We start from the raw sequence: 13,025 nt of genomic DNA on the forward strand, positions 1-13,025 counted from the left end.
CAACTAAGGGGTCCTTGGCCTGAAAACGTGTAAAAATTCCACATTGTATTGTTTATTGTCTCCAATGAGCCACTTGTGGTTACCTTTCAGTACACTGATTTAGCTCAGTTGCACATATGAGTGGCACCAGTTTGAATGCTAATGCAGAAGTCAAAAACTGCAAGTTGACCACCTGATGATGTTACATTTAGAAGAAAAGAGAGCGCTAACGTTTGCAACTCATCCTTGATCTTCATCTCTCCACAGCCTCTGGACTCGCCTCTACTCCCACCACACCCACCCAGGCCCCCAGCACCCCTCTGTTCTCCCTGGAGGCCCAGCCGAGTGCGCCTGCCCTCGAACGCCTGGATTCTCGCTCCCGTTCTCGCTCGCTCTCCTCTCCCCCTGACACAGGACAGCAACTCAGCCTCCCCTCTGCCAAACCCCCTATTCCTTCCTCCAGCCCTGTCCCAGCCAACACTACCTCACAACAAGTGAGTCATATGCTGTACTCACATCTTTTTAACCTGCCTTTTACTAGTTTCTCCAATAACACTCCAATATTAAAGGGGAAGACCACCCATTTTCAATATTGAACTATGTCTTTAATATACCTTAAAGGAGTGTGGAAATAAAAAAGTTCCCCCCCTTATGTGTTGCCTAGAACTGGAGGATTGATTTTGGAGTTTGTATTGTAAAGTACACCGGTGTGATGTCATCTCGTGTACTTTACAATACAAACCCCCAAGTCAATCCTCCAGTTCTAGGCAACACAGAAGGGGGGGAACTTTCTTTTATTATTTTCACACAACTCCTCTAAGGTATATATTGAAAATGGGCAGTCTTCCCCTTTTATAAAGATTTTGTGATTTGTGGCTCGGCAATGGTGGCCTCTCATGGCGTCATCGACGATATCATGTGCTACTTTGCTCCCAAAGGTATTTTACATGGAAATTACTCACACAAATGTGCATATGGGGGAAACCACGTCAATCAATTCATTTGATTTGAGCTCTGATGCCGTTCAGTTGTGTGTGTCAACAAGACAGTATTTACAACATCTGTCCTGAGTGTCTGAACAGTGTGTGTGTTGTTTCTGCATGGCCCCCAATAGAATTAGTGGTTACAAATGAAAGGTCTTGCTAAATCAGGTCAGGGTTTCATTTTATTTAGCTTTGTGTTTCTTCATCAGCAATGATTTTGTTTAGAATTCATCTCTGTGATAACAGCGGGGAAGCTGATGTGTGATACTGATGTGTCCTAGGGGGAGCGAGGAGTTGCTGTGCGATGTACTGTGGTCTCATGAAGAATGATTACGTCAACTGCTTGCTTGGAGCAATAGTACCCTGAAAGGGCAAATCAATATTTCATCACCAACCTCGTCTTTTTGTTGATACTTACTCCCAAGGCTGGATATGGGAGACATACGAGTCTCTCTCTGTCACTTTTTATGCCTTTATTGATAGGACAGTAGACTGACAGGAAATGTGGAGAGAGATGGGGAGTGACACCTAGTAAAGGTATTCGGGTATTGGGACTCAAACCAGCGACACGCTGTCAGGCTACACTGAGCCTACTGTATGTGGTATGTGCCCGGACCGGTAGGCCAGCGGGCGCCCCCTGCTATAATTTTAAGTCCAGTCTTAAAGTGGATTAATTAAGTTACCTTCACTTAAAGCTATGCGTGCATGTTGTTGTTCCCTGTGGCAGCAGCAGGATGTATCCCCCTGTGATGCAGCAAAGAAAGATTTATGAAGGTGCAGTAGTTTTGGCTGGAGAAGCGCTGTGTCACCATTGTTGGGTGACTCAGTGCAACAATGGGGAATCCCAGAGGAGACTTATAAGGCTTTATATACTGTATGTATATATACTGTGTTTGTGTATATATAATATACTGTATATATTGCCGCATACTGTATATAATATTGCCGCAGTGGGTTGTCAATCAGGCCAGGCAGGCACACACAAAATGTTTCAACATGAAGCTTGTTTTGTATGCAACAACGACTCAAGATGACTCAGCATGTTGTTTTTTTGTTGTTTTGTCCTAGGACCTACTTGTTGGTAACTTTGCTAATGCATAAACTAGAGGCAAATGAGATGGATGTTTGTTATTTAAGCTGGACAGTACATCACTTTATCCTATTTAAATATACAACATATTAATTGTTTTCCTCCTGTAAGAACGCGTTTCTCAAACGTAAAACAAAAAAATCAAACCTCGGTTCGAAGTGGAGCGGTGAAGCTGAGCAGCTATACCCTGTGTGAGAGTGTGTGTACCTTACTGTACTGTACTGTACCTTACTGTACTGTACTGTACTGTACCGTACCTTACTGTACTGTCATTTCTGTACCGTACTTATTGTACCTTACTGTACCTTACTGTACTGTACCTTACTGTACCATACTTTCTGTACCTTACTGTACTGTACCTTACTGTACCGTACTTACTGTACCTTACTGTACTGTACCTTACTGTATAAGGTATATATTTTTACATTTTATGTGTTCTAGATCTGTGTGTGTGTGTGTGTGTGTGTGTGTGTGTGTGTGTGTGTGTGTGTTTTGAGTGTGCCTGGCCTGCTCAACAGACCCAGCCCGCCGGCCACCCACCCACATAGCCACAGTCGTAGCTGTTTATAGGGAGACGGTTTCACCGCTCCAAAAATCAAGGACACCCCCAAAATACTTTTTTTTCTATTGATTACTCAAGCCATGGAGACTTCCCAAAGACAAAAAATAGATTATAGTAAATTTACCCCCATTGATTCCGGATTTGGGTCCCATCCGGAATCAATGGGGGTACATTTATTGTAATCAAATTAATATTGTATTAAGAATGCGACAAATACAAAATGTATTTTTTGAACTCAAGTCTCCATCGCGTGACTCGCGTGAGTACTAATCAATAGGGAAAAGGTCATTTTGAGGGTGAACTACTCCTTTAATACTCTGTCATCTGTACACTGTCAGAGTTGCAGACTTGTAAGGGTCAATTTAGAACCCCCTGAAGGAACCCTGAGAGTCCCTGGACCCCACTTTGAGAACCACTCTGTGTTTTGGACAGGATGTGTGTGTAGCTTGTTGCTACTAGGTAACAAGGAATGTCCTAATATGGTGAAGCGACCTGGTTCTGCATGGAGGGGTGTGTCCTCACTCAGAGCATGATGGTGGCTGGCTGGCTGGCTGTGGCTGCATTCTCCTCGGTTTACAGTGAGCCACGGACTTTCCCCTTCGTGACAGACAGACAGGGAAAGTATTATTTATCCCACTGCGTATTTACAGCCAAACACGCCGGGGACATGCAGAAAACTGCCCCGTGTTGTTTGTTGTGAACTGTAATTCCTTTTCATTCTGAGACATAAATTACCTCCTGTAGTAGTGGTTTAGTATGACCAGCGTGTAGGCATTGGTTCTCCCACACTGCAGCAAATGGATCAGGACCGTTCCACTTGCTGCTGTAGGGGGTGTGCGTGTGCGTCCATCGTCTGATAATAATTTAGCAATAAAGTTAACATCGACGACGTTTTTTTGGCGATCAATTTCTAGTGCTTCCAGACAGTGTGAAGTGGGTCGCATCGGATGAAGCCAGGCTGACTGCAGCCTGTGGGACGTGATGACGGTGTGTCTGGCTGTAGATTATCGGGACGTTGAGGGAAGTCTCTGCTGCTGCTGCTGCTGCTGCTGCTGCACCCTGCTTATAATTTACAGCAAACTTTAGTCGCGCGTTCCAGGCGTGCGCGTCTTGTGTCGTGAGGAGGTCTTGTTGCTTGTACAGTCCTGATCTGACCGCATAACTTCTGCCTCTGTCTGCTTCCCACTGCAGGTCTACGGTTTATTCGAAGGCATGCTGGAGAAACTTGAATTAGACGATGATGGTGAGTGCATTGTTTGTAATTATAGGCTATTTTCTATTTTTACTCAATTTTCCTTTCACTGAGTATTGTGTTTCCCCCCCAAACATCATTATGTCTGGATAAGCGGAAGTTTGACAAGAGAGATGCAGGATGAACAGCCAACCAAATAGCAACGTTTCGACGGGTTTGTTTGTAAACGTCAGACTAATATGAGAGCCTAATTATCAAGTGCCGTATGCAGCGCACGTCTGCAGAATGGTATCCAGTGAGTATCAGAGAGGATGGCAGCGTTATGTCACAAATTGAGGGATTCCCTCTACTACAGGATATAGTGACTTCACCGGTTCATTATCATCATAGTAGTAGTGGTCACTAGTGATCTTTTAAATGTGTCTATCTTGAGCGACGTTTGTTGCACATAGTTGCTTCTCATTATGAACCACGACAGATGTCTTTAGTGCAATGCAGTGAAAGTCGCACTTCCTGCAGCATTTAACATTAGACAAATTGCCTGCTGGAAACCAGAAACGGGTTCCAACAGGCTATTCGTCTAATGATAAATGCTTAACATATTTTAAATATTTTGCTCTATATGAGAAGGCTATTTCGGACCAAGGTAAATGCTGGTATGTGCCACTGCACTATTACAGTGCAGCATTTCTGCGTTTCTGTTATATAAATAGAAGCTTTGTTGGCTATCTGCACCAGGGGTTCCCAAACTTTTTTGGCTCAGGGCACCCCTATAAAGATTTTTCTTTTCATCCGAGGCACCCCTACATTATAGCCTATTCATAATTTTCACTCCCAGGCCAGCACCTTATATTTATTGCATATTTTAGCGATTATGTTGCGAGGAAAACGTTGAGATAATATAAGCCATTTTGGTTAGAACTGTCTGAAAATACGTTTGTTCTTAAAGTTTAAAATGATACTAAACATATTTTTAAGGCTTTTCACTGTCCAAATAAATTCCAAATATTATCAAATTATCTCGCGGCACCCCTGGACTGCTGTCGCGGCACCCCAGGGTGCCCCGTTACCCACTTTGAAAACCCCTGATCTACACGTTACTTTACACAAGTTTACAACCCTGCATTGTTATCCAGATCATGTTCTGTCTGATGTGTTTTCTACGTGCCTCCACTGCTGGTGCTTTATGGTTGTTTCCACCAGAGCCGTCAGATGGAGCAGCCATTTAGTCTTTAAGTGGCCCTGAGTGGTCCAAGTCAGTAATGGTTGTATAGACTCTGGGAGAAGAGCTGGGGATCCAGCATCACAGGAGCTGTCAGATCGCTCCCTCTTCTTTCTAAATGTGTTTTTCTCTCTCCTGCTGTTCCTTGCAGCTGCTGAACCAGAGAGTGATATTTACATGCGCTTTATGAAGTCGCACAAGTGCTACGACATTGTCCCCACTAGCTCCAAGCTGGTTGTGTTTGACACTGCACTGCAAGTAAGTGCTGATCCCTTCCATGCATCTGTACTCACTGTGTATCTTGATGACACAAACACACACACACACACACACACACACACACACACACACACACACACACACACAGCACACAGCACACCTTTGTGAACAAGTGTGAGTAGACACAATATTATGCATAGTGGCCAGTTTCAATGTTCCTGTGTGACAATGAAAATAAAATAAACAATGTGTCTGCAGTAAAATGGAAAACATCCGTGTGATATTGAAGTTTCACCACTTGTGCCATAAAGGGAAGTTAATGTTCCACAGGAATTCTGTAGCATTTGGCCACAATGGTCAGGGGAGAATTTTGTCTAAGATGGTTGTGAAATTGGCATAAGGCTGTTAAACAGTAATCTTGGGGTAGTTTAAGCTCTTTGATGTGTAGAAGTTCAACCACTGAACTCACTACATCCAACCTTATCTGAATGAAAGGGAAATGCTAAGAGTCTAAGACCAAAACAATTCCATAGGAATTCAAATTTTGCATTAATCAAAAATGTTACACTGTACAATGCCAATTAGAGGGAGGGGGGGGGGGGGGGGTTTGAAGAAAGAACTAAATCTTGTTTCAAGTGTTTACTTAAACCGGGTAAGCTCTTTAGTCATTGTTTTTGTCAATGTCCTTGATAGGTTAAGAAAGCATTCTTTGCCTTGGTAGCCAACGGTGTGCGAGCAGCTCCACTATGGGATACAGAGAAGCAAAGCTTTGTGGGTAAGTGCCCTGAAAACCATTAAGCAGAAACACCTGATTAGGAAAATGTCACAAATGCTTATTTAGTCTCTGCATGAATTAATGAATGCCTGAAGGAATTATCATAACTATCGTGTAGAGAATTAGAAGGGTGCATCAGTTGCCATGTGCTTCTCTGAAACAGGCCTGAATGTTTTTTTTTACCTGTGGCGTGTTTTGAACCAGCAAGAGTTTTTTTTTGCCTGTGGCGTGGCGTGTAATGTTTTTTGCTAAAGTAATTTGGAATTTTCATGCACCATTAGGCACAGCAATAACTATTGAGAGTTAAGTTAAGATATCTGTTACGCATTCAGTAACCTTCATCTGAAGAAGTTAATTTATTCACAGAAAAAAAAGGAAAATAATTTCCACCAAAAACAATTTCCATAACCCCATGAACCCTAGCGTCCCTATTCTGGGGTTGTCATACAAGGGGAAGATTTTTGGTGAAACTGGCAGATCTACAAGCTCACGACGTGTTTGTAGGTGGCTTGTAGATTTATTTATTTTTCCGGCAAAGACGGAAAAAAGGAGCAGACAAAGTATAGATCCCTGCGGGACACCGGTCAACCAAGTATGGTTTTTCTTAAGAACCGTGCTAATTGGTACCCGAGAATCAGGTTTGAATTCTGTAAAATCTAGTCATTTAAAATGTCCAAGACTTTCCATAATATTGATGCCCACTGGATTGGCTGAGTCATGATGTGTTCTGGCCAAGATTTAATGCAAGTCAGCCTGTGCTGAATAATGAAAGCTCAGTCAGCCATAGGGTGATGCACTGTATTGATACAAAGCAGAGATGATCAAACAAAAAAAAAGACAAAGTAAAAAGCCTTAAAAATCTGTCAAATATCCATACCAGAGAATACGAATGTTTAGAAAAATAAGTAGAAAATAAGTGGTACCCTTGGCTGGTCTCAAACTAATGAATTTAGCGAAGTATTGCAAGGCTTGTTGACTTTGCAAACTATTTCAGGAATGCTGACAATCACAGACTTCATCATCATACTACACAGATACTACAAGTCACCAATGGTAGGTGTCCCTGAGAGGAGCTGATGTTTGCATGAGACTTGCTTGTCCCATCGAGGATCTGTTTGCTTTCTCAACTGATTGGCATCTTTTGTTTGCAGGTGCAAATATACGAGTTAGAGGAACATAAGCTTGAGACATGGAGAGGTTAGAAGCTTGTTTATAGTGCTGTATTGCTTGTTTTGCTGTTTGTTTCGCATTCTGTGACAGTGTTCAATGCCGTCTTTTATATAATGTACGCAGCATTGAATCCAGTCTCTCCCTTCTGATACTCCACAGAGGTTTACCTGCAAGCGACATTTAAGCCTCTTGTGAACATATCACCTGATGCAAGGTACATTGTTTGATCGTCATCGATAATTAATGAATTCTCTGTTTTGAAAGTTACACTTGGTGTGTGTGTGTGTGTGTGTGTGTGTGTGTGTGTGTGTGTGTGTGTGTGTGTGTGTGTGTGTGTGCGTGTGCGTGCGCACTGACTTATTATTATTATTATTTATTTTTTATTAAGCTTATGCAGATACAGGCTTAATGAAAAAGACATTCAAAGAACCTATCATTGATCTGCAGCTACTCAGTCAGGGGTATATAGTATATAAACTGAATGTTTTGTGATTAAATGTCCTTGAGCTTTATGGGATTACAGTCACATATTGAGGAGGTGTCTGTTCAGCCTCTTAAAGGCATGAATACTGCTTGGTGTAATGTCTCCAACAACAGCCATTGTGGTCATTAACGTCTCTGTTTCTGTTGTTGTAGTCTTTTTGAAGCCGTATACACTCTAATCAAAAACAAAATCCACCGGCTGCCTGTCATCGACCCTGTCACAGGAAACGCACTTTACATTCTCACACACAAGAGGATCCTCAAGTTCCTGCAGCTCTTTGTGAGTACCTGCGGTTATTGATTCATTAGTGTTCAAGCCACATTATTCAATACTGTGATAGACGATTAACCACTCAAGCCCTATATACTTTATCATGCGTCAAAAATAGCCGATCTGTAAGCCGCGATGCATTGTGAGCTTGTAGATCTGTTATTTTCATATAGATATGTTTTTATCTTGGAGAGAAAAGCAACAGCCAAAAAGATCATGCACATCCAAAGCCATATTGGCTGGGTGCTGGACTAAAAGTAATCAACAATAAAAGAGAAAAAAGTCTGCACACCAAAATTGCAGTTCGTAATATAGAGCTTTTAGCCCGGCCTCTACTGAGATAATTGTTCACTTTGTGATACAAGCACCAAATTTTGCACAAAGTTTCCTCTGGACCTACTTTTTCCAAAAAGCAAGTTAGCCACTCAATTAAAAACAAATAGGGTTGGGTTCCCATTGACTTTCTATACAGTAAAATAATACAACAAAATAAATCTGCTTTAAGTAGCAATTGAAGGGTCAAACTAGGGGTTTTTCATGAGCCTGAATCCAATGCAATCATATGTTTTGCACGGAAAACATTCCTTGGGCTAGAAAGGCCCCCACAAAAGTGTGAAAACCACTGTGAAAAGTGATGACTCATCACTAAACCATAGTTTTGTGGTGGCCTTTCTAGCCCAAGGAATGTTTTTTGTGCAAATATGCTTACAATTGGCTCTTCCTCAGACCTTCACAGACAAGTGTTACAAACAGTTTTATAAGTGCAGAACACCAACACCTGTGACCCGTCGGCCAATTAGTCCCATCAGTGTCATTAGCCAATGACACGTCTATAGTACATGCATGTTTATGTATTTTTACATCATACACACATTGTATATATATAAAAAACATTGTTTTTATCTTGAACATCTCAGAAAGATAGGAACTACAGGGTTAATGTGGTTAAATCATTATGATCTATCCTGAAATTGAATGAAAATGAATACTGCTTTTGCCTCACATTCATGTCACGTCTGCTGCCCCCTAGTGTTCATTGGGGCTATGACTAGAATGGGTTGGCAAGTATCTGCAATGACAGTTTACCTTCCAATTGTTCTGCATATGTTCCCAGGTGTGTGAAATGCCCAAACCAGCTTTCATGAAACAAACCCTTGGGGAACTGGGGATTGGTACATACAACAACATTGCTTTCATCCATCCTGACACACCCATCATCAAAGCCCTAAATATCTTTGTGGAGAGGAGGGTGTCTGCTTTGCCTGTGGTTGATGAATCGGGTACAAACAAGAACTCTTGCATGTTGAAGCTCTATGTATGATATACAGTTTATGCCAAATGACGAATGCACTATTGACACTTTCCTGCCCAAATATATTGTCTCCCTGCAGGCAAAGTTGTGGATATTTACTCCAAATTTGACGTCATAGTAAGTCTACATTTTCTGTTCTGCTTTAACTGAATGCAGTATAACACAGACTGAGACTGTGATGTCATTTATTTATTTATTTTTGCTTAGTTCAGGGGTCTTCAACAGCAGAGTTATTACAGGGGGTCCTCCAAATCTTCAAATCCTTTTTATATTAACAACTTGAACCCCTAGTGTCCATATTCTGAGAACTAGCCAAAAATGGCAGATCTACAAGCTCACAACGCCTCGCAAACACGAGGCGTTGTGAGCTTGTAGATCGCCTATTTTTGGCAGAGGTTTGATGTATTGGGTAAAAAGATCAGACCAAGTACAGAGTGAAAGGTCTAGTTTATTAGGAAATGACGGCTCAAGTGGTTAAATATCTGAAAACACACATTGACATGAATCCAAAATACTGTCAAACGATGAAACTATATGGAATCTCTGGTTGTGGGGGTCCCTGCTTCATCTCTCTCTCAACTAAGGGGTCTGTGGCCTTAAAACGTTGAAGACCCCTGGCTTAGTTGATGTCAGTAAAACATTAAGAGTGTGTGTGTTTGTGTGTGTAGAACCTGGCTGCCGAGAAGACGTACAACAACCTGGACATAACGGTTACCCAGGCTCTGAAGCATCGCTGCCAGTACTTCGAGGGAGTCATGAAGTGCCATAAGCTGGAGACACTGGAGACAATAGTGGACCGGATAGTTAGAGCTGAAGTGAGAGCAACGGAGCACATATACATACATAACATACTGTACAAAAGTAGCCTTTATCTGAAAGCCCCCCATCCATTTCCTCACCAAACCATGTACGGCTTTGGATGGAAATCGTCCATCATTCCGCTATGGTAACCAGGCAGATTGGGTTGATTGATGCGAAGGTGATGTAAAGTGAAAGCCAAGTATCTCAGACCATGGTTACTCTGTACTTTTAAGGTGCTTCCACACCGAAAATACTACATGAGACTCTTTCTAACTGTTCACAGACTGCAAAGATCTGCAAAAAACTAAGCACATTGTTTTCCAGCCGACTGTACACTGACTAGTTACTGTACGCAGTTGTGCGCGTGCGCATGCGCACTGCGTTGCCAGGTCTGCTCGTTATAAGCGACTTTGATCCTGTTTTCCTATAATGTTGCTAGTTGTGGTTTACTTTAGTTTGGGCTTGTTTCTGAAGTGTAGTTACTTATTTGGCCTTGCTTTCAACATTCTTTTAGAAAATAGCTAATGTAATAGAGCTCAATAGGTGAAACTGGTCGCTTCTTTTGGGCTTGTTTTCATAGACCTGGTCGTTTCACTCACAGAATCTGGCAACTGGAGGGCAAGCGGAGATCTTTTCTGTGCAGTGTTTTTTTCTGCTCTCACCAAAACAACACACAGCACTATTACTAGCGTTGCTTTGGAGTTGATTGGTATAGGAAATTGAGAGTTGAGATTGTGAATATGCTATTTAGTTAAAATGTGCTACGGGAAAATGTATGTGGCTTATTTAGACTTGGTTTTGCAGCAGTAGCAAACTAAAGGTCCACTCCACAACTGCCAAAAACCCTGTCGGCAACAGGCGATTTCCGCCTTCTTCCGCCACCGATTCGTGTTTGGTTAAAAGCCAGCTTTACGGGTATACTCCGCTTTCACATGTAAAGTGAGCAAGTTGGCAAGATCACTTAGCCATTTTCCAAACCTGGTGTGATCACCCAGTGCCAGTGTCGCAACTGAACCGAACCTCCCTTGTGGGATCAATAACGGTCTATTTATTGAAAACCAGCATAGTGAAAACCATAGTGTCTTACTATAGGCTGCCAATTATAATAATACAAGCATAGAATAATAGTAATAGTAAGAATACATTATATACAACACAGTATGCAACAATTGTTTTTAATCAAAATACAGTTTCAAGAGGAAATTAAAATGTTGCACTTAAGACACAATGCTATTATTTGACAAAAATTGGTGCTCATGAAATCTCTCTTCAGCACTACAGGTTGGACAATGGTTAACAGCTGAAAGACACAAATATTGAGGGGGGCTTAAATAACTGTGTGTCTCTCTCTAGGTCCATAGGTTGGTGGTAGTAGATGAACGTTCCAGTATTGAGGGTATCATCTCCCTGTCGGACATCCTTCAGGCTCTGGTTCTCAGCCCAGCAGGTATAGATGCCCAGCATTGCTAATCCCAAACTCCCCCTTCCCTCCTGGACCCTGAGCTCTTCTCCCCCCACCCTGCACTGTAAAACCTGTACCAGGTAGGAATCAGGCATGTTGCCCTGGCTCTGGTCGGCCACCCGGTGTGAGGCTGAGGCGGAATGTTGCCAGCCTGTCTGATTGCCCTGCTAGATGCCAGCGTGATGCAGTCTAATGTAGAATCGACTCCTTTCATTTTGATGAATCAAGGTGGAGACAGCTAAGCGTAGTGGGCGCTCGGGTGGCGCAGTGGTAAAGTGCCTGCCCACCACAGACGGGGTTCGAATGCACTGTCTGCGGTGCATCCGACTTTGTCGAGCGTCCGTGCGAACACAATTGGCCTGTGTTCAGGGGAGGGAAGCCAGATGGGGAGGGTGATATTTGTCGCTGAATGTGCTCCTATGGGCTAGGGGCGGCACCTGTCAGCTAGGGACGGGATGATAGTCACTATTCATCGGGATTAAAAACTCTCAGAATAATACTATCGTGGAGATTACGTTTATTGTGAAATTGTCCTCTGTCGGGCACTGAGATCAATTCACCTTTTATTTGCAGAGCTGCATGTCTAGTACCACTTAAACCCTCTATAATTTTGATTAAACGGACCAGTGAATAACGTGCTTGATAGTCTTTTTTTCCTCCTTCACTCTAAAAAATCTCTATTGGCACATTGTGAGCTTGTAGATCTACTATTTTTGGGCAAACGTTCCGCCCCAGAATAATGGATGTTGGGGATATTTTGATTATCGTGATGATATCATAAATTATAATTATAATAATATTGTTATTATTGTGGTACAATAATCATGACCTGACATTTTCATATCGTCCCATCCCTACTGTCAGCCTGCTATGTCCTCCCGTTTGGGGCTCCTCACTGGCAGGGGAGCCATTAGGGTTTAACAGCAGTGACAACACACAGGTGTGTGGGGAGGAATTACCGGTAATTGGCATAATGACTAACTCTGGGAGAAAAAGGGGTAAAAATATTTTGCTACTCAAAAAAAACGTCTGCTTTCATTACATGTGTTAAGCATAAATACATGTATTAAGCATCTGCTACTGTGCACGTCACGACAAACTTGTTTCATGTGTATGATCTTGAACCTGTCTGATGCTGCATTCACACTGAGAGAAGCCAAGCTAATGGTTTGCTTGGTAATTCAATGTATTCTCTATGCAAACCAGCTTTAAACATTTCCAAGCTTTTTTTCCAGCTTGGAAATTTTAAAAGCTTGTTTGCATAGAGAATACATTGAATTACAAAGCAAACCATTAGCTTGGCTTGGGTTGTGTCGTGCTTGTTTTGTCATTGGCAACCTGTTTCATTGTGCGTCATTCAAGTTATATGTTGTGTCAGCCTGCTTGTAACCGAATGATGAGATTCACTCAATTTCATTACTGAATCATTTCCACGTTGATTGATTGATTGCTGTACGCCTCGGCCATAACCCCATCAAATGAAACATAAGCTGTGTTGTGACTG

General features: G+C 42.2%; 1 protein-coding gene across 1 annotated transcript in view; it reads left to right on the forward strand.

Annotated features, from left to right (window-relative positions):
* The window catches only part of LOC308284610 (5'-AMP-activated protein kinase subunit gamma-1-like), a 38,785-nt gene that overhangs the window by 23,886 nt on the left and 1,874 nt on the right, over positions 1 to 13,025 (forward strand). The window contains exons 4-15 of the mRNA XM_080725290.1: positions 247 to 473; positions 3,806 to 3,857; positions 5,180 to 5,286; positions 5,941 to 6,022; positions 7,017 to 7,075; positions 7,174 to 7,219; positions 7,352 to 7,406; positions 7,829 to 7,955; positions 9,061 to 9,226; positions 9,338 to 9,375; positions 9,927 to 10,073; positions 11,413 to 11,506. Coding sequence (XP_080581416.1) covers positions 247 to 473; positions 3,806 to 3,857; positions 5,180 to 5,286; positions 5,941 to 6,022; positions 7,017 to 7,075; positions 7,174 to 7,219; positions 7,352 to 7,406; positions 7,829 to 7,955; positions 9,061 to 9,226; positions 9,338 to 9,375; positions 9,927 to 10,073; positions 11,413 to 11,506 — 1,200 coding nt within the window. The remainder of the gene's footprint in view (positions 1 to 246; positions 474 to 3,805; positions 3,858 to 5,179; positions 5,287 to 5,940; positions 6,023 to 7,016; positions 7,076 to 7,173; positions 7,220 to 7,351; positions 7,407 to 7,828; positions 7,956 to 9,060; positions 9,227 to 9,337; positions 9,376 to 9,926; positions 10,074 to 11,412; positions 11,507 to 13,025) is intronic.

Source organism: Nannobrachium achirus (genome assembly GCF_963921795.1).
Source record: "Nannobrachium achirus genome assembly, chromosome: 5".
NCBI classification, from domain to species: Eukaryota; Metazoa; Chordata; class Actinopteri; order Myctophiformes; family Myctophidae; genus Nannobrachium; species Nannobrachium achirus.